Source organism: Mustelus asterias, chromosome 6 (assembly GCF_964213995.1).
Source record: "Mustelus asterias chromosome 6, sMusAst1.hap1.1, whole genome shotgun sequence".
In the NCBI taxonomy this organism is placed as follows: Eukaryota; Metazoa; Chordata; class Chondrichthyes; order Carcharhiniformes; family Triakidae; genus Mustelus; species Mustelus asterias.
This window is the reverse complement of record NC_135806.1, coordinates 15320565-15342616: the sequence shown is the minus strand read 5'-3', so window position 1 is coordinate 15342616 and position 22052 is coordinate 15320565. Positions and strand designations below refer to the sequence as shown.

Genomic DNA, 22052 nt, shown 5'->3' with positions numbered 1-22052 from the left:
TAAGTGACCTTGACTATTCTAATCGTAAAGGGATTTAAACATCAAGTGACTGAACATCAAATATTAAGTGAATGAATAGTTAAATGCTGCCATGTTGCAGAGAAGAAGCACTTAGAGTAGACGAGGGATCAATCCCTTATTCTATAGTTGCTTTATGGGTTTCTGTCAATTGGAGTCCTGTTGCTATATTAAGCAATGTTGCAGCGTGGAAAACTCCTCACACTTTTGCTAAACATTGTTGTTTGAATTTAATAGTAGAAGTTGATGGCCTTTGGCAGATTGTCTTATAGTTGCTGTGTTGGACCCTGCATCTTTCTGCATTTGCAGCACCTCAGGAGATGCGGGATTAATAAGAAAGGATGCTGTCAATCCGTCGAAGTTTATCGAACAAAAGAGAGCTATTTGATTCACTAACTGTGGTGATTACCCAAAAATAATCTCACTACCCTGTTGTTTTCTCCATGTCAGTTTTTCTTTGCTTCAAATGTTTATCTGCACTTCCCTCAAAGGATTCACCAACCTCCAACTCAACTATTCCCCATGACAAAGCATTCCATGCATAAACAACCATCTATAAATTCTGCACAGCCCAATTTATGGTACAGTGGTTAGCGTTGCAGCCTCACAGCGCCAGGGACCCAGGTTCAGTTCTGGCTACTGTTCTTCTCACGTCTGCGTGGATTTCCTCCGCGTGCTCTGGTTTCCTAGTCCAAAGATGTTCAGGTTAAGTGGATTGGCCATGCTAAATTGCCCCTTAGTGTCCAACGATGTGTAGGTTAGGTGGATTAGCCATGGTAAATGTGTGGGATTATGGAGATAGGACAGAGGGGAGGCGTCTGAGTGGGATGCTGTTTCGGAGAGTTGGTGCAGACTCGATGGACCGAATGGCCTCTTTCTGCACTGTAGGGATTCTAGGATCATATTAATCCTTTGCCTAATGTATGCACTTTTTACATATTTATTCCACCCATCCATTCTTTTAGGGGTAATGGTTTTATGTTAAGTGGTTGAATAAAATTAGGCCCCAGTGAATGAGTGCAATGGCTCGGGCCCTGAGTGTATACAGTGGTGTTTGGTTCTGTGTGTTGTCAACATATTGATCCATATTAACCATCCAGTTGAGTTTTTCCCCTTGTGCCATACTCTGTAAAGTCAAAACTTAGGATCTCATTTCATCCAACAATACTAATCGCCCAGACGTAGGTTCATCACACTATTAGCTGGAGTTTTCACTTGAGCGAGAATGACAGTTCAAAATAAATGTATTATCCTGTATCTTGAGATTCAGTGGAGCACTGAATTGGCATGCAAAATTGTCAGCTGAATTTACTTGAGAGACTGATGTAATGAAGATCTCATCTCGGTAACTGCTGTGAGGGTCGAAATAAATGAAATTTAGGTAGTCCCAGTGCTATGGATTCACCATACAAATCTGTTCAAATTCAGGCACAACATTGTCAGTTTCACTCGGATGGACCATCCGGATGGAATATGTGGTTTTTGTTCCTTGGGGTGCTCAGAAAATTGAGTTAAAAATGATTATTGGGACAGAGTATATTGAGCTTCACTAGGTATATTGCCATCCATGACCATTTGAAGGCTTGATTCTGTCACTGAATGAAAAAAATGCATAAGTGCAAATTTTTATTGCCTTTTTAAAAAGAAAGTGCGTATGTTTTTTTTTCTTATTTGAACATTTGGCTGAGAGAGCATTAAACATCTTCTTGTTCCCTTGGCACAGATATAAACCTAATCAAGTCTGTTGTGTATATTTACTTGTAATGAATGCCATTGGTTTAGGTACTTGTATGAAAACTAAACTTGCAAGTACATGTTTGACAAATCACTTGATGTCTACATCTGACATCTTTTATTGAAAATTCATACTGTCACTTGTGGGACTTGTCGTTTTAAATAGAAAACAATAAACAAGCAAGCGTTTCACACCGCTCTTGCCGCTGGCAGTTCAAACATTTTTTTCATTCTTGTCAGCAGCGTGTGACCAAGAAGAGAGGTTGGCCAAAGGGCAAAAAACGCAAAAAGAATATACCCAATGGCCCCAAAGCTCCACTGACAGGCTACATGCGATTCTTGAATGAGCGGCGAGAACAGTTACGGGCACAGCAACCAGATTTGCCTTTTCCAGAAATCACCAAGACTTTGGGAAGTGAATGGAGCAAACTTCCTCCTGAGGATAAACAGGTTAGTGGCATTTAATGTACTATCCAGTTATGGCACAGTTAATAAGGATCAATTGGCATGAATTTGCTAAAGGCAAATCATGTCAAGTGGATTATTTGACGAAGTAACAGAGAGGGTCGATACAGGTAGCATAGTGGATGCTGTATATCTGCTCTTTCAAAAGGCTTTTGACAAAACACTTAACAGACATAATTGGAAAACAGAAACACATGCTACTCAGTGATGGTGGTCACTTGGGTGTGTAATTAGCTAAGGGATAAGTGGCAGAGAGAAGTGTGAACTGATTTTTTTTTTTTGACTGCTAAAAGGCAGTAGACCCAAAGCATTTTTTTTTTGATGTGGGTTCTGCTGAAGTTGCAACTCTTATTTAGCCCAGGCAATCACTCAAACCAGCCTCCCACCCATTGACACTGACTACACTTCCTACTGCCTCAGAAAAACAGCCAGCAACCAAGGACCCCACGCGCCCCGGACATACTCTCTTCGACCACCTTCTTCCATCAGAAAAAAGAGACAAAAGTCTGAGGGCATGTACCAACCAACTCGAGACTGACTTTTTCCCTGCTGCCATCTGACTTTTGAATGGACCTACCTCGCATTAAATTGATCTTTCTCTACATCCTAACTATGACTGTAACATTACATTCTGCACTCTCTCCTTCTCTATGAACGGTGTGCTTTGTCTGTATAGTGCACAAGAAACAATATTTTTCACTATACTAATACATGTGATAATAAATCAAATCAAAGATTTATTTTTTCAACCCCTTTGTCTTAAATAGCTGAATCAGAACAGTTTCCCAATTTTTGACAAGAATGTCTCATGGTTTTTGAACTAAAACTCGGTTAAAAAAACTTCTCAAGGTGTTCACTCCGTTGGCAAGGACAGCACTTATTGCCCATCCGTAGCTTTCTTTGAGAAGATAATGGTGAGTCTTCAGCTTGAACTGTTGCAGAAATTGGCTACTCTCAAAACAGTTTGGATCAGTTGTATCGGGTGGACAGACAGGGCAGTAGCACAGCAGTTTTACTTTTGGGCTCGTATTTCAGAGGCCTACACTAGTGCTCCGGAGATGTGTGATCAAATCCCATCATGGTAGCTGGGTAATTGAAATTCAGTAAATGTTGAATAAGCAGCTAGTGTCAGTGATGGTGAATGTGGAGCTTCTTGATTCTTGTAAAGCTTAGTCTGGTTCACTAATTTCCTTGAGACAAAGAAATCTACCTTATTGCCCAGAGCCTGGTCTGGGTCCAGCCCCATAATAATGTGGCGGTGTCTTTAACTGCCTGCCAAAATGGTCCAGCAAGCCACTCAGCTGTATCAGACTACTACGTAGTCTAATAAAAATAAAAGTGAGTGGGCAACATGCCACCAGCCCAGGCAACGGAAATGATAAAGACACAGTCAGCCCATCAGCCATATCATTTCTCCTCACTACCATCTGTGGATTTGTGCCAAAACTGGGAGAGGTGTCCCATAGACTAGTCAAGCATCAGCCTGATGTAATCATATCATTCAGCCCTCTCCTATTACCTTCCCTGGGTATGAGCGGGCAGGACAGATACGTTTGGAATGTGTGGCCCTGGGAGTTTTCAACATTGTTCCTTGACCCCCAAGTGGGATATTGGCAGCAGGTTGTACATAGGCAAGAAAACGTCCGTTCTCCCTCAGCCAATGAATCAGTACTCCTCCATATTGAACACCACTTGAAGGAAGCACCGAGCACAGCAGGAATATTGAATGAGCTCTGATTCGGGAACTTCAATGTCCATCACCAGAAGTGGCTGACAGAGCTGGCTGAGACCTGAAGGGCATATCAGCCAAACTGGTCAAAGATGAATGAACCAACATGAGGGGGAAAAAATGATTTAATCTCAGCCTCATCAATCTACTGTTACAAAGGCATCTGTCCATGGCAGTATTGGTCGGAATGATTGCTGCACAGTCGTGGAGATCAAGTCCCATCCTCTCACTGAGGGCACTCCATTGTGCCGTTTGGTACTATAACTGTGCTAAATCGAATGGATTCAGAACAGTTCTTGCAGCTCAAAACTAGGCATTGGTGAGATCTTTGGGCCATCCGCAACAGTAGAATTGTATTCCACTGCAATCTATAACCTGATGACTTGGCATATCCCTCAGTCTACTGTTACCATCATGTTAGGGACCAACCCTAGCTCAATGAGGAGTGCAGGAGAGCAGCACCAGACATATCTGCAAATGAAATGTCAAGCTACAGCATAGGATGACCTGCATCCTAAACAATGTACAGCACGCCATAGAACTAATCTACCCCACAACCAATGAATCGGATCAAAGCTCTGCCATATTCACTCAGGAATGATGATGGACAGTTGAACAATGAACTGGAGGATGTCCTCAGTCTTCAGCCAACTCCATTCACTCCGTACCATGTCAAGAAATTGTTGAAGGCTCAGGATGCAGCTAAGATTATGATCCCTGCCATTGTACTGAAGACATGTGTTCCAGAGCTAGCTACTGTAATTCTACAATACTGGCATCTACCAGACGAGGGGAAAATTGCCCAGGTATATGCTGTCTACAGAAAGCAGGACAAATCCAGTAATGACCCAGTCATCCTGCTCTCGATCACCAACAAAGCTGTGAAAAGTGTCATTGACAGTGCTATTGAGCAGCATTTACTTAGAAATAATTTGCTAACTATGGCCAGTATGGGTTTTGCCAGGAACATTTAGCTCCAGACCTTGTTATAGTCTTCAACCAAGGATGGATAAAATAATTGAATTCCAAGCATGCGCTGAATGATACACCTTGACATCTGAGCAACATTTGACTGAGTGTAGCATCAAAGAGTTCTTGCAACATTTGGTAAATATCTTCACTGGTTGGAATCTAGCACAAAGGGTGATGGTTGTGGTTGCAGGCCAATCATCTCAGCCCCAGGAATCATTGCAGGAGTTCCTCAGGGTAGTGTTCTGGGTTCAACAAGTTCTGTTGCTTCATTAATGTCATTCTGTCCCCATTAATTCAGAAGTGCAGGTGTTCACTGGTGATTGCAGCGTTCAGTCCATTTGCTACTCTTCAGACACTGAAACAGTCTGTGCCCACGTGCAGCAAGAACTGGACAATATTTCAGGTTTGGACTGATGAGTGGAAAGTAATATTTGTGTCATAGAAGTCCCAGACAGTGACTATCTCCAACAACAGAGAATCCAACTTAACATTCAGTGGCATTATTATTTCCGATTCTCACCATCAGTGTCCTGAGGATTTTTATTGACCAGAACTGGACCAGCCGCATTAATGTTGTGACCTACATCTGGATTTGAATATTGTGGTGCTCTCTTGACTAACCTCTCATTTTCCAACATCCATTAACTTGAGCTGTTTCCAAACTCTGTGGCCATACCCTAACTTGCCCAAGTCCCAACCATCTACCCTCCTTGTGCTAGTTGACCACCATTGGCTGTGGCCCAGCATGATTTAGTTTTAAAATTCTCATCCTTGTGTTAAAATTCCTCTGTGGCCCCTCTGTTCCCTCACCTTCATAACCACCTCCAGCACCGCTGTCCTCCAACTCTTGCCTTCTGTGGCTAGCGTGAATTTCTTGTTTTCTACACATTATGCTCTCCCTCTCTCGATCTATCGGTCCTGGTTACCCACCGTGAGGCAAGAGTAATTTAATACAACTCCTGGCTATTTAATGGTTTGATTATTGTATTTTAGCTTGCATTCACTACAATACTACGACTTGTATTGATAAGTTTTATTTTTTCTGAGGTTTATCCTCAACCTGTGCAGCCGAAGTGCTTTGAACTGGTGAGATGTTTTCTCTTGCCCGTGGGTTAAAGGCAGCATGTTCCAGCTATGGGAATCAGTGGGATCTTGATCCTTTCTGTACATTTTTTCATGAGGGTCTTTTGTTCATTTTCAAGTGCTACCTAGATGAAGCTGAACGGGCGAAACAACAGTACATGAAAGAGCTACAGGAGTACCAGCAAACTGAAGCTTACAAAATGAGCACGATTGCAGTGCAGGAAAAGAAGTTGCGAAAAGGTAACCCTTCCTTGTTTTCTTTATCATCAATCTGATGTACTAACTGCAAAATATTTGATTTAAGAACTGGATTGTGAGTAGCTTACTAAAAATAGATGTTTACTGATGCGTATCTTTTCATTGTACGTCAGATTGCAAAAGAAAAAAACCTAAGGTACAGTAAGACACTGGTGGAAATTTTATGGATCAATGTTTTTCCATGATTGTGTGTTTCTCAATGAACTAGCATTCTGTGCTTTTTTTTCTTTCAGAATCCACTCATTCAATGTCAAATGGCATGCACGCAGAGGTAAGAGATTTCAGAATTTGTTTCTTTGTTAGAGCAAACAGCCCAATTAAATTTTTATTTAAAAGGGTTTTATTTTAAGCTTTTTTTTCATCTTCAGTGTGCTGTTTTTGCTTATGGTACTTAAAAAAAAAAATTGGCTCAAGTTATTTTGGGATGTTATCACCCCCTGCCAAGCAGGTCGTATGCATTACAATCTTCATTCAGGATTGACAAACTGTCTTTAGGCTGTAGCTTAGGTAGGTAGCTACAACATCTAGCTCCCTCAGTCGCACAGTAATTGACTTTGTACTATAGAAAACTGACTCCAGATGGCTCTATAACACAGTTAATTTTGCCTCGCAAGGGAGAGTCCAAACAAAAAAAAAATGTAAGTGTTTCAGCTAATAAGGACAATCATAATCTTTCCTTCTACACAAAACGGTGTCGTTGAAGTCGACTATAGCGGTAGCACATACTTGTTCCTGCTGAAGAGAGCACTTAACCAATGCAGTTAGGCCAAAAGTATAAAAGACTGAAAAAATGGTACAAGCTTCTATTTAAGATCCATCTTCCATGGTCATAGGAATCAAAAAGAATAATGCAAAAACCAGTTCCAAAAGAATTGGATATTCGGCCAGTTTTCAGGCTAAGAAACAAAACCTTCTATGTTAAACATATTTGTAATTTTTACAATAAAGAACCTCCTCTTTGAGTTAATTTGCCTGTTTCCTTCTCTCAGAAGAACGACAGCGAGCAGCAAGGAAGAATGTCTATGTTTAATATTCCAATATTTACAGAAGAGTTTCTTGATCATAACAAAGGTAACCTTGATTTTTGGTTTTTCTCAGTTGTGAATTCAAATACTTGAAGGAAAATAAAACTAAAGCTGCGTTTCTGTAGTGCCAAGCATGTGGAAAAAATGACTTGATGTTTAAAACACCGAGACAAGGAGGTGATTTTTATGGGTGGTTTTAATTGAGAAACAGGAGGTGGAGAGTTGGACGTGTTTAAAATAGAATATTTGGAGAATGAGATTTCAGTGGCCTGGCCATGAGTGGTGGGGATGAAAGGGGTAGTGTGTATAAGACTGAATTCAGGGGAAGAAAGGATATGGGAAGGTAAAGGAGTTAGAAAGATGGTAGCAATGAGATAATGGAGGGATTTCTACACAAGGATGTAACTGTTAAAATTGAAGCATTAAAGGGACCAAGGGTCAATTTAAAAAAAATATTCGTTCATGGGGCATGGGCATCGCTGGCTGGACCCATATTTGTTGCACATCCCTTATTGCTCTAAGGGGTAGTTACGAGTCACGTTGCTGTGGATCTAGAATCACATGTAGGCCAGACTAGGTAAGGGCAGCAGATTTTCTTCCCTAAAGGCCGTCAGTGAACCAGATGGGTTTTTACGACAATCATCAATGGTTACCATTAGACTTTTAATTCCAGATTTTTATTGAATTTAAATTTCACCATCTACAGTGGTGGGATTTGGCCTGGGATCCCAGAGCATTACTCTGGGTCTCTGGATTATTAGCCCAGCGACGGTATTTCTATGCCACTGCCTCTCACTATTTTAATTCAAGGACAAATGTTACTTGTGAGATAGCATATGGTCAACAGAATTTTACCAAAGTTGAAGATGGAGTGTAGGACAGGGTTTACAGGTTTCATGTTGTTAACAATCTGGTTCAGCAAGAGACAGTAGCCAAAGAGCAAAATGGCGTGAAAGGTGAGAATGCACAGTTTGACGATTGCTTTGGTCTTGCTAGTGGAAGCTTTGGCTCATTTGAGGCTGAGCAATTAGGCAGAGTCAACATAGTTTTATGAAGGAGAAATTGTGTTTTGTCACATTTATTAGTGTTTTTTGAGGATATAACAAATGGGATGGACAAAGGGGAATCAGTAAATGTAGTGTATTTGGACTTTCAAGAGGAATTTGATAAGTTACCACTCAAGATAAACGCATATGGTTTTTGGGGATGTATCTGTATGGATAGAGGATGACTAATTAAAAGGAAAAAGGGATTCAGGATAAATGGATAATCTGTAACTAGTAGAGTGCCACAGGGATCAGTGCTGAGGCCTCAACTATTTTATGATCTATATTAATGGCCTGGATGAAGGGATCAATTGTGCTGTAGCCAAATTCGCTGATGATACGAAGCTGGATAGGAGAGCAAGTTGTGAGGAGGGTACACAGTCTGGAAAGGAATACAGATGGGTTAAGTGAGTGGGCAAAAATTTGGTAGATGGAGTGTCATGTGGCAAAGTGTGAGGTTGTCCACTTTGGCAGAGACTAGAAAAGTAGAGTATTAATTAAACGGCGAGAGAATGCAGAGTGCTGCAGTACAGAGAGAATCAAAATGTCAGCATGCTGGTACAAGAAATGAAGAAGACAAACGGAGTGTTTCTGTTTATTGTGCAAGTAGGGAAATCGTGTTAAAGTAAAGTTTATTTATTAGTCACAACTGCCAGGTTAAAAATTGCCCCTTAGAGTCCTGAGATGCGTAGGTTAGAGGGATTAGTGGGTAAAATATGTGGGGGTAGGGCCTGGGTGGGATTGTGGTCGGTGCAGACTCGATGGGCCGAATGGCCTCCTTCTGCACTGTAGGGTTTCTATGATTTCTATGATTTCTAAGGCTCACAATATTGCAATGAAGTTACTGTGAAATTCCCCGAGTTGCCACATTTCGGCACCTGTTCGGGTCAATATCTTTCAGACTGTGGGAGGAAACTGGAGCACCCGGAGGAAACCTACGCAGACATGGGGAGAACGTGCAAACTTCACACAAACAGTGACCCAAGCCGGGAATTGAATCCGGGTCCCTGGTGCTGAGGCAGCAGTGCTAACCACTGTTGCAATGTACAGGGCATTGGTGAGATCATTGGGCGGCACAGTGGTTAGCACTGCTGCTTCACAGCTCCCCCTGGATTCTAATCTCGGCTCGGGTCGCTGTCTGTGTGGAGCTTGCACATTCTCCCTGTGTCTGCGTGGGTTTCCTCCAGGTGCTCTGGTTTCCTTCCACAGTCCAAAGATGTGCGGGCTAGGTTGATTGGCCATTCTAAATTGGCCCTTAGTGTCCCGGGATGCATAGGTTAGAGGGGTTAGTGGGTAAATATGTAGGGGTATGTGGATAGGGCCTGGGTGGGATTGTGGTTGGTGCAGACTCGATGGGCCGAATGGCCTCTTTCTGCACTGTAGGATTCTATGATCACAATTTTGGTCACCATTGCTTGAGCAGGACATACTTGCATTGGAGGCAATTCAGAGAAGATTCACTAGAGATTCCTGGGAGAGTTGTCTTGGGCCAAAACTGCTCAGTCGTTTTTACTATGTTCATTTATGTTGAGAAGAATGAAAGGTGATCTTATTAAAGCATAAGAGTCTGAGGGATCATGTCAGAGTGGATGCTAAGGGAATCTTTTTCCTCTTGCGTGAATCTCGAACTAGGCATACAATTTCAAATATGGAATCCTCCAATTTAAGAGGGAAAGGAAGTGTTATTTCTCTCGAGGGTCTTTAGTGTTAGAATACTCTTTCCCCACCCCCCTCCAACAAGCCATGGAGGCTGGGACATTAAACACGTTTGAGGCTGGGTTGGACAGGTTTTTGATTGACAAGGGAGGCCAGGGTTATGGGAACAGGCAGGAAAATGGAGTTAAGGCCACATCAGATCAGCAAAGATCTTATTATCTGGTGGAGCAGATTCGAGGTGGTGAATAGCGCACTCTTCCTATTTCATATCCTCTTATGCTGTGCAAATGATTAGATATCACAGAGGCATTGGAGGTCTATGCAACATTGATCTTGCAAATTTGACAAATGAGTTGCATTTGGACTTTTCTTAACATCTCTAGAAATCCATACTACCTATACCTAGGTTACCTGAACATCACATGCAATGAAATGTTTATTTTGCCTGCTTTCCACACACAATGCTGTTAGTGTTGGAAATGGAATTTGCCAGTTTTGTTCGGTTGCTCACCCTGTTAGCATGACTAGGTTGGTTCCATTCTTTCCTCAGGGTATAGCACTCACAAATTTCAGATTAAATATTTAACTGAGGGTCCTGTCTTCCTGTCACACTGGTTCAGGAGGGTGTTGACATGCTTGCTTGAAGAGAGCAGTGAGTTCTCTTGATCTGAGTTTTTCACTCAATAAACTCCATAATTTGCATTGACCTATATACTGGCATTTGAACATTGAGTGCACTTGATGGATTCTGAGATGCTATATAAATGCAGATCACCTTTTAAAATAAGCTCTTGGGGACTACATAAAAGCATATAATAAATTCATTTAATAGATTATTTAAATTGTGAGGGAATCTTTGAAAGTGTGACTTATGCCTGGAGACCTTGATTTATTGCATGCGTGTTGTTCGTAGCACGTTAAAGAATATATATTCTAATTAAAATCTGACACGTGCAATGTTGACCAAGGTTCCTGTTGTTCCAGTAATGTATGTACAAGTTTATAATTGCTTTGTAAGTGTGTCTTCAGCTGCTGAAAATGCATCGTATGAAATTTGTGCTTTATAAGTTTATGGTTGTGATCTTTTAAATATCTTTATGAAATGGTATAATCAAGAGTGTTTCATGGAATTTAATTCAAAAATCTTGATATTCAAAGACCATGTGTCAGATGATTTTAGAAAGTTGTCAATAATTATTGGTTGCCCTTGTGCTGGAAGTTAGAATTTATAAAGGAAAAAGCTGCAAAGAAATGATTGATGCAACTTTTTTCTTAAATGTCATAGCAAGTATTTATGTTCAGGGAAGAAAATCCTGCTTAATCTGATCCAAATTAAATAAATTTCGGCATTGTATAATTCGCACAATAATTAAACTAAAAGGAAATCTTATAATAAAAGTTGCTGGGAATGGAAAATTTGGGGTGGCACAGTGGTTAGCACTGCTTCTCAGCGCCAGGGACCCAGATTCGCTTTCCAGCTTGGATCACTGTTTGTGCAGAGTCTGCACGTTCTCCCCATGTTTGTGTGGGTTTCCTCCAGATGCTCCAGTTTCCTTCCACAGTCTGAAAGACGTGCTGGTTAGGTGCATTGGCCATGCTAAATTCTTCCTCAGTGTACCCGAACAGGCGCCCGAGTGTGGCAACTAGGGGATTTTCACAGTAACTTCATTGCAGTGTTAATGTAAACCAACCAGTGACACTGATAAATAAACTTAAACTTTAAAACTTTAAATGAAAATTGAAATTTAAGCTAGCCTTTTAATACAATTGTGGGGCAATGGCGGGCAGAAGAACAGATTCTTCAGTGATGGAAAGTTAATGGATTGAGTGGTCTGCAAACTGATCAGAAACAAAACTGGAGGTGAAATAGCAGTACTATTGGGTGAAGCAATAATAGCACATCAAATAAAGTCCAAATACTAGAATGGTAAAGCAGGTATTAAGATAAACAGAAAAAAGCAAGAAACACCAAGTTGGATAAAGAAAGAAGGGGGAGAAAAGGGCCAGCTATTGAAAGTTTGGAATGAAAAAAAACCTGTATCTGCCCTGTGGGTTTTCTGGTCCCTAGAAATGATTAAAAAAACAAGCTAACACCTAGATTCCGAATCCTTCAATATTGCAGGAAACAAATTCTGATAAAGGATCTCCACCTCCCACCCCTGCCTAAATTAGGATGAAAGGTGCAGACCAATTCTACTAAACTGAGAGCAGGAGTAGACAATTCAGCCCCTTGAGCCTGCTCCGCCATTCAATATGATCATGGCTGATCTCACCTTGGCCTCATCTCCACCTTCGTGCCTGTTTTCCCCCATCCCCCACAAACCTATCCAGCTCCTCACATTTGTTTAGTGTTCTAGCGTCCACTGTGCTCTAGGGTAGAGAACTCCATAGATTCACAGCTCTTTGAGTGAAGTAATTCCTCCTCATTTCTGTTTTTAAACTGCCTCACATTCTAGAATGGCCTCTTTTTCTAGAATGCCTAACAAGGGAAAAATCTGCTTTACGTCTACCCTGTCAATCACCTTGAGCATCTTACATGTACCTCGATTAGATCTCCCCTCATTCTTCTAACCTTCAGCGAGTATTGGGTTAGGGTTAAACTGCTCAATCTCTCTTAAGGCAAGTCTTTCATCTCAGGAATCAATCTGGTGAACCTTCTGAACTGCTGCTAATTCACTTGCATCCTTCCCCAAGTAAGGGCATCAAAATTGTGCGCAGTACACCAGATGTGCGGCATGGACAAGTTGGGCTGAAGGGCCTGTTTCCATGCTGTAAACCTCTGACTCTATGTGGTCTCACCAATACCCTATATAGTTTCAACAGCACTTCCCTACTTTTGTACTCTATTCCATTAGTAATGAATGCCAGTCAGTAAAGTGAGAATTCAGACTGCTATATTCCCCAGACCAATGTTACTAAATTCAATATTCACACTGCGATATTCCCAACAGAGAAATGATTACATAGTTCCTAAAGCTCGTGTTGTAACTACTTAGAAAATAAACGAGGCTTAGTTAGCAAATGTAGGAAGCCAAGATGAGGTTAGTGTGGGAAGGAAGGGGAGAGGGGTGCGGGAATACAGGGAATCTGATTCCCACTTGCAGAAGAATGGAGGTGTTTGGTGATCTTTAACCCATTCTGTGTTTGGTGTCCCCGATTTGAAGAGAAGACCACGCTTTGAGGAGCAAACAAACTACACTGGAATTTGTTGAATACTTTTGTTTTGCAGCTCGGGAAGCAGAGTTGAGAAAGTTACGAAAGACGAACATTGAATACGAAGAGCAGAACGCGGTCTTGCAGAAGCACATTGACAATATGAGAAGTGCGAAAGAAAAACTGGAGGGGGAGCTGGCTGAAGAGCAGAGCCAGAACGCAACTCTACACAAGCATCTCGAGAATTTGCGGCAGATGTTAACAACTAGCTTCAGTAATGTCTCTCTACCAGGTCAGAGTGTCAAATATGCTGTTATGGTGAAGTGACCCATTCAATCACATGTTTTCAGCAGGTGGAGAAAATATCGGATTGCTGGGGTCTCGGGAACCTCATTAGTTGTAAAGACTGCTTTTGTACAGCAGCATCTAAGTGAATAAATGCTGGTTTCAAGGACTGACATCCAGTATTTTATTAGAAAAAGTCAAAAATCATTGTGTACAACCTCAAAGTGGATAATAGAGAATAACTTAGATAAATTTACCCAAAAGAGGCTTTCTTTGTAAGCATACACAAATTTAGGACTTACTTTGTTTATGGCAAACCGATTTAAGTAGTTAAGTGTTTTAAGAAAATCTAATGCAAAGGACAATGTTAAAATACAAAATATTTGCTACAGAAACCCTTTTTGAGAGATTAGCAGCATCTTGTAATCCTGGAAAGTTGTGTTCTGCAATTTACCTCAGTTGCTCCTTACAGATTTTTTGTGACAATATTTTCTACTTGTCTTGGCTATTGATATAGAATTTCTTCTCCCTGGATATCATCATCTTCAGTTCTCTGCCCGAAAGCAGGTCCAACCCACAGCCAAGTGATCGCCACCAAGGGCAGGGAAAGGAGACAGGCCTTGAATCCACCTAGATGTAGACAAGCAATCTGACACTTTTTTAGAGGTGGGGATGTGGTGGTGAGGTGGAGCCTGGTTATCGTCAGCGTACATGAAAACAGTAAACTGTTAATTCTTACAGCACACTCATTTTGAAACCAGTGGCAAGGATTATTTTCCTGCATTTAAGTCAGTTTTCATGCCACTGCCACTTGGACTTAAAAGCGATGTCACATTTGGACTTGTACTTAAGGAAGGATATTTGAGGAAACTTAAGGAATGTTTAAGGATGGCATACTGGTTAGCACTGCTGCCTCTTAGCACCAGGGATCTAAGTTCCATTCTGGTCTTGGGTGACTCTGTGGAGTTTGTACATTTTCCCCGTGTCTGCGTGGGTTTCCTCCCACAGTCCAAAGATGTGCGGGTTAGGTTAATTGACCATGCTAAATTGCCCCTTAGTGTCCAGGATGTGTAGGCTAGGTGGATTAGCCATGGTGAATATGCAGGGTTACGAGGTAGAGCGGAGGGGAGGGTCTGGGTGGGATGCTCTTTGAGACTGCTGCAGAGTTGATGGGCTAGATGGCCTTTTTCTGCACTGTACAGATTCTATGATTCTATGGATTCTCTGGACGCGCGAAGTTTGATTTCCCGACCTTAGGAGTCTTTGCATGGTGCAGTACGGTTTATCCAAATCCACATACACGTTGCCTATTGGCCAAATAAGTCTACAATGACAAATGTTCTTAGCAATTTGGATCTTCCTCCTAATCAATCCAAAGCTCTGGATTTTGTGAGCTATATTCATGTCTCCTAAATCCAAGACAAATACCGATTGCAGTCAATCACTATTATGCTTGATTGACTGCAGGGGCATGGGCAGTGCCCCTGGGCATTGCCACCTTGGCAGTGCCAACCTGGGCCCCCTGGCACTGTGCAAAGTGCCAGTGCCCAGGGAAATCAGGGCTGTGGTGCAAGCGGGGGGGGGAAGGAGGTGGGGTAGGGGATGGCCTGGACACGTCCGAGGGGCCAGCGATCGGGCCATGTAGGGGTCAGAGGGTCAGTGATGAGGGGTCACGGGACTGGCCAGCAGTTGGGAGGCTGGCGGTGCAGGCCAATGCACATGCGTTGATCTTGGTGCTGACAGATTGGCGCATGCGCAGTGGCCCACTCATCGCTATGCTACCGGCCTCTACAGCGGGAATAGGCCCTGCCCCCTGAATTTCAGCGTGATTCACGCTGAGGCACTCCGCAGTCCACAGAGTGTGGGAGATTCATTTTGAAACTCCCGCTGAAAAGCCAGCGGGGTTTACTCCAGTTTTTACGCAAATTTGACACTTGGAATTTTTTTGGGAGAGTCGCCCGCAATATTTCTAAATGGTGACTGGAAATTTCTTAGCAATAAAACATTGTTATTTGTCTCTTTTTTAAAATGATGTACTGCAACAACTCACTAAGGTTCCTTTGACAGCACCTTCCAAACCCGTGATCTCTACTATCAGGAAGGGCAAGGGCAGTAGCTGCATGGGAACACCACCACCTGCAAGTTTCCCTCCAAACTACACGTCATCCTGACTTGGAACTATATCACTGTGGTTCATCACCTTTCTGAAGGACATTTATGGATAAAAGCACTGGCCTTGCCGTCAACACTTGTGTTCCATGGAAGAATAAAACAAATTGGAGATGCCCTTTAGAATTCACTTGGTAATTGGACCGGAGCTGGGAGACAGAGTTAAATGGGTTATTTACTGATGGGCAGGATGTGACAAGTGGTGTTCCTCAGTGATCTGCTCTTGGACCATAGCTTTCACCATGTATATTATTGGCTTGCTTAATGGAATGTTGATAACCAGGTTTGCCAAAGACATTAAAGTTAAGGGGTATACCAAGTAGTGTCGATGGGAGCAAAACGTTACAACAGGGCATGACTTATCTAAACTCTATGTCACAACTTAGTCCAATATAAGGAAATGTGTGATCATCTGTCTAGGCTGTGAGAAAGATGGTGAAATTATCCTCAAATGGTGAAAGATGAGGGGGAAAGCAACTTGCGTTTCCAAGTACAAAAATCACTTCCCAACAGTGTGGCTATAAAAAGTAATCAAAAAGGTTAATGAAGTGCTGGCCTTTATTGTGAGCAAGTTAGAATACAAAAATGAAGTAGTGAAGCTTCAGTGTTTCAGAGCCTTGTCCAGACCCCTGAATTATATTTACTTGGACCCCAAACCTCAGGAAAGAAATTGCCTGTGGGGGGGCGATATAGTGCAGATTCATCAGGAGGACATTAGGCCTTAAATGGTTAAATTAGGAGGACATGCTTTATAAACCTGGTTGAAGATTGACGGATGATGTAATTGAGGTGTTTCAAATTATTAGATGGAGTACATACAGAGGAACAATTCCCTGTGGTGGCTGAATCCAGACCAAAGGGGATTTAAAAAAATAAGACCAGAAATGTTGTCCACAACTAAAATTCTAAAGTGGTTTGTGTCCGGTTTTATCTGGGAATGCTCTAGAATGGCTCCTGTGCTGGCCAAAAGCTGGAATTTAAAATAGTTTCTACTAACAGAATGCATATTCCAGTTATCATAGATTCAACATGGCTTATGCCTGAATTAAATGGCTTCAAACCCTACCTGGAAACTAAGTTAATCCATGTGAAAACACATTGGATGTGGGATGGGTACCCATCTGAAAAGTCGAATGTTACTAAACAGCTGCAGAAGAAGTACATCATGAATGGTACTAATTCTCTGTCCCACCTTGATGCATGTTCAGCCAGATTGGCAACTTTCTACAAAGCCTAATTTTAGCGATGTGTGCTTTGATCAGCAGATAGCGACCAATAAATATAAACTATGACAACCAAATGGCCGCTTTTCATCACAATTTTCAGTGAATGTTTTATATCCGAAACTGTTACCAGAAACTGCTATCATAATCCTGAAAAATTTCACCATTCCTTTAAATGTGATCAAAAACTATAGTTTTCAATCTTCTGTATCAGCAGACCTCATTAATAAATGCAAGCATGTTAATGAATTGACGGCAAAGTGTGGGAACTACAAAGTAAAATATTGCAATGTTGGAAATCTGAAATAAAACAAAGAAATGCTTTAAGTGTACGGGGCAGGTATGGCAAGCCAGTTAACCTTTCAGTTTGGTCACCTTTCATCGGAACTTGGAAGACTTAAAGATGCAATAGGTTTTAAGGAGTTGAAGGGAGTTGGGGGCCAGAAGAGAATGGAATAATGAATGAAAGGGAATGTCTGTTTTAGGGTGGCATGCAGAAGAGATTAAATGACAAAACAGGTGATGGTGAAAACCAAAGAGATGCTGCCCGACCTGTTGAGTATTTTCAGCGTTTTCTGTTTTTAAGTGTGGGAAATACTAGACTGGCAAAGAGAAATATATGTTTTTAAGGTAAGTGCCCTAGACAAAGGCATATACACCATTGTTCAAGGGTTGTTATTGGCATTGTGTGTTTTTCAGTTGCAATGCAGTCCAGCATGACTGTTGTTTTGTCTTTCTACAATCATTAGGTAGTGGAGAAAGTGTGACATTGGACACAGTTGACTCCTTTATGACTAAACTCCACAGTATTATTGATGAGGATCCTCAACAGAATGAGAAGCTTGTGAGAAAGGTCCAAGAGGTAGTCAGCAGCCTAAGCAGCAGGTAAATATATCTAGACAGGAACAGCAAAACCTCAAACAAGTTGGTTGCTGTCCACATTTGTTCAATCTCCACAAGATTGCCAATTGTGCTGGAGTTGTTAATTCTTTACGTTTTTTTTCTACAGATCTCCTCTTAGTAATGGTTCAGAAGCATAATGTTTTCATTTTTATGTAGCATTAATATGATCCCATACCTTTCTGCTAAACCATTTTGTAATGAAGAATTAGAAATTTACAACAGAAGTTTCTGTACTTTTTTTCATCAACGACATTTAGAATATTGCTGAATTACTCTTTTTAGTCACAAGCTCGTAACCGTATCACTTCCAACAGTGAGGCGTGAGGGAGAAAATAATTCTCATAACTTTGATTTTGGGACTATTTTACAAGTCACTCATAAAAAGCAAGATATCATGTATTGAGTATTAATCTGAGATCAGTATGAATTTGAAATGGAAGAAATGCGGGGAAATGTAGGGAAAGGTTTTAAAATGGCATTGGTGCTAAAGTAATTTGCCGGTTGATTGGAAAATGGCTAATGTTACGCCGCTGTTTAAAAAAGGAAGGAGACAAAAGGCGGGTAACTATAGGCCGGTCAGCTTAACGTCTGTAGTAGGGAAAATGCTGGAATCCATTATTAAAGAGGAGATAGCAGGGCATCTGGATAGAAATGGTTCGATCAATCAGACGCAGCATGGATTCATGAGGGGAAAGTCGTGCTTGACGAACATGTTGGATTTTTATGAAGATGTGACTAGGGCGGTTGATGGAGGAGAACCGGTGGATGCGGTGTTTTTGGATTTCCAAAAGGCATTTGATAAGGTGCCCCATAAAAGGCTACTGAAGAAGATTAGGGCACACGGAGTTGGGGGTAGTGTGTTAAAGTGGATTGGGGACTGGCTATCCGACAGGAAGCAAAGAGTCGGAATAAATGGGTGTTTTTCCGGTTGGAGGAAGGTAACTAGTGGCGTGCCGCAGGGATCGGTACTCGGGCCGCAACTATTTACCATTTATATAGATGATCTGGAGGAGGGGACGGAGTGTAGGGTAACGAAGTTTGCAGACGACACAAAGATAAGTGGAAAAGTGAATCGTGTGGAGGACGGAGAAGATCTGCAGAGAGATTTGGACAGGCTGAGTGAGTGGGCGAGGATATGGCAAATGGAGTATAACGTTGAGAAATGCGAGGTTATACACTTTGGAGGAAATAATAACAAATGGGATTACTATCTCAATGGAAACAAATTAAAACATGCTACCGTGCAAAGGGACCTGGGGGTCCTTGTGCATGAGACGCAAAAGCCCAGTCTGCAGGTACAACAGGTGATCAAGAAGGCAAATGGGATGTTGGCCTATATTGCGAAGGGGATAGAATATAAAAGCAGGGATGTCTTGATGCACCTGTACAGGGCATTGGTGAGGCCGCAGCTGGAATACTGTGTGCAGTATTGGTCCCCTTATATGAGGAAGGATATATTGGCATTGGAGGGAGTGCAGAGAAGGTTCACCAGGTTGATACCGGAGATGAGGGGTTTGGATTATGAGGAGAGGCTGAGGAGATTGGGTTTGTACTCGTTGGAGTTTAGAAGGATGAGGGGGGATCTTATGGAGACTTATAAGATAATGCGGGGGCTGGATAGGGTGGAGGCGGAGAGATTCTTTCCACTTAGTAAGGAAGTTAAAACTAGAGGACACAGCCTCAAAATAAAGGGGGGTCGGTTTAAGACAGAGTTGAGGAGGAACTTCTTCTCCCAGAGGGTGGTGAATCTCTGGAATTCTCTGCCCACTGAGGTGGTGGAGGCTACCTCGCTGAATATGTTTAAAGTGCGGATGGATGGATTCCTGATCGGTAAGGGAATTAAGGGTTATGGGGATCAGGCGGGTAAGTGGTACTGATCCACGTCAGATCAGCCATGATCTTATTGAATGGCGGGGCAGGCTCGAGGGGCTAGATGGCCTACTCCTGCTCCTATTTCTTATGTTCTTATGTTCTTAATTTGCAGTGTTTGTGTACTTTCTATGCCTACAGTGCAGAAAGAGGTCATTTGGCCCATCAAGCCTGTACTGAAAACAACCCCACCCAGGCCCTATCCCCGCAAGCCCAAGCATTCACCCCGCTAATTTCCCTGACACTAAGGCAATTGAGCATGACCAATCAACCTAACCCGCACATCTTTGCACTGTGGGACGGAACCGCATCATCCAGAGGAAACCCATGCAGAAATGGGGAAAACGTACAAACTCCACACAGACAGTCACCCGAGGTCGGAATTGAACCTGGGTCTCTGGCGCTGTGAGGCAGCAGTGCTAACCACTGTGTCACCGTGCTGCATGACTTTCACATTATGAAAAGACAGATGTAGACCCGATGACAGTAACATGTATAGGATTAAAAGATCATGTTAGATTTTTGCATTTGCTAGTGATCTTTGGTCGCAACTCACTGCTCCACGAAGTTATTTAATGTGGCTGCATAATGTGATCCCTAACTCTCTGGATGATGACTATGATGATTTAATTGAGCTGGGAATAATTCTAATCTCCATTGACGTTTCCAATTCCATTTTTATCTGAGGTTTTGATATGCTGTTCTAAAAGAAGTATGAAAACGTACATTTAAGTCAAACTAAAATAATAAAGTTGAGGATGGCCATTTGGCCCATCCACAACCCATTCTTTGTAAATCTTTGTTTGCTTAAAGTATCCACCTTGCTTCTTGAATAGTTTCACTCTTTGGTGCAGAAAATGACTGCTGGAATTAGTTGCTATTTGTGCTTTGAAATTCTGAACTTTCTGTCTTTTTCCTGGGGTTTGATTTGAAATATTGTACTAGATTAACCTTTTCTATTATACTTCATAAGAGTTCCTTGAGGACAATGCAGAATATGGTAGAATTAAGTGCTGTATCTAAACCATCGGTCTTTTGTCCTCCTCCATAACTTAACAATTAAGAATGTCTCGATTTAAGTTGGTTTCATTTTCGATTTATTCCTCAGCATCCTTTAACAAGCTGCCTATGTTTGTATTTTCTTGATTTAGTGATGGGCCTTAGAACAATAAGCACGTCACCAATGAAGATGCTTCACAGATATCCACGTTGGCTGAAATCCCAGCTTCCTTTATCTTCTTAGAACTTAATCAAGAGATTGCTACAACTCTGTGAAGAAGGTGCAGTTATTCTTTTGTACTAGGGACTAATTATACAGATCTACAAGCCTGCACATCGTTCAAGATCAAAGCAAGGGGATTTGAATGGACTAACAGACTAAACACTAAATGCTTTTAAGAAAAAAGCTAAAGTTGAATTAAAAGAAACAAATAGGATTATTGGTTGAAGATTTAGTGACTAGGCTACTGAAGGCAATTTATTGTTACATTTACAATTTTTCTTGTCAACTATGGCATCATGCAGGTTGTGACCTCCGAGTTGATTTTGTAGTTTTTATTAACTTTTATAATTAGTATGCCTTTGTGCTTGCACATTGTATAGGTTTAGAAACTGTATTGTAAACTTAACCATAACAAGATGGTAAGTATTAAGTTACATTCGTATTAACGTTTTGTAGCCAAACCTGAAACTCATAGATAAGATAAGAGAATATGCCAGATTTGAAAGCAGCCATTAGTTGTGTGAAGGGAGGGAAGTAGGCAGTGCCATTTGCAAGTTGATACAGTCATGTTTTGTAACCAGTGAATTATAAGCTAATGATCTTTTACTACTTAGAGCCAGCTTCAGGGAAAAGTTCTGGTGAAGTGAATTTTATCGCAGATTCGTTTTTGTTCATTAAGAATTTATAGCAGTTCATTTTCTTTCAAATTATAACTCCAAGTAGTTTAAGTTATTGTTGAGAATGAATTTTTCTTTAGTAAAATGGAGTTGATTGTTTTATAAGCTTGCCGAGTGTGTAGCAACAGTTGTTTGCTTGTGTGGGGTCTATGTAGGAAAAACTCATATTTTGGATTATTCTGCAAAGTGATATACATTGAGGTTTGGTAATACCGTAAAGGTGAACCTCATAGGGTCTTCCCACTTTATCAGAACTCTGACATGTGTTGTTATCTTAAGAGCGATCCTTTCATGTATCTGTTAAACTAAAATATTTTTTTCACACGAATAGCACACAGCTCAGTGATAAGTTCTCTTTTACCGTGTACTCCTATGTAGCACTAGGTAAACTTTTATTTAAATGATTGTTACAGGGTAGTAATATTTCCTAAAATGTATTGAAGGCCATGGCACAAATGTCACGTGGTTTTAAAATGGAGAAAGACTAAAATGCAGATCATTTTGAGACCATCTTATTGACTGCGAGTGCCAGTTCTCTCCCTCCCTCTGGCCCACCAAGTCAAAC

At 41.5% G+C, this 22052-nt stretch overlaps 1 protein-coding gene across 5 annotated transcripts in view; it reads left to right on the top strand.

The window, feature by feature from the left end:
• The window catches only part of LOC144494772 (SWI/SNF-related matrix-associated actin-dependent regulator of chromatin subfamily E member 1-related-like), a 56380-nt gene that overhangs the window by 12019 nt on the left and 22309 nt on the right, over positions 1–22052 (top strand). For 3 of the 5 annotated variants that reach the window (XR_013498150.1, XR_013498149.1, XR_013498151.1), the window contains exons 4-10: positions 1996–2202; positions 6121–6241; positions 6493–6530; positions 7249–7330; positions 13216–13431; positions 17566–17701; positions 20740–20868. Coding sequence is in view for 2 of the 5 variants with exons in the window: in XM_078214087.1 (XP_078070213.1) it covers positions 1996–2202; positions 6121–6241; positions 6493–6530; positions 7249–7330; positions 13216–13431; positions 17566–17701; positions 20740–20752 (813 nt within the window). In the remaining 3 variants the exon portion in view is untranslated. Of the gene's footprint in view, positions 1–1995; positions 2203–6120; positions 6242–6492; positions 6531–7248; positions 7331–13215; positions 13432–17565; positions 17702–20739; positions 21814–22052 lie in introns of those variants that run through there. The other 2 variants (XM_078214087.1, XM_078214088.1) reach the window with 2 other exon arrangements.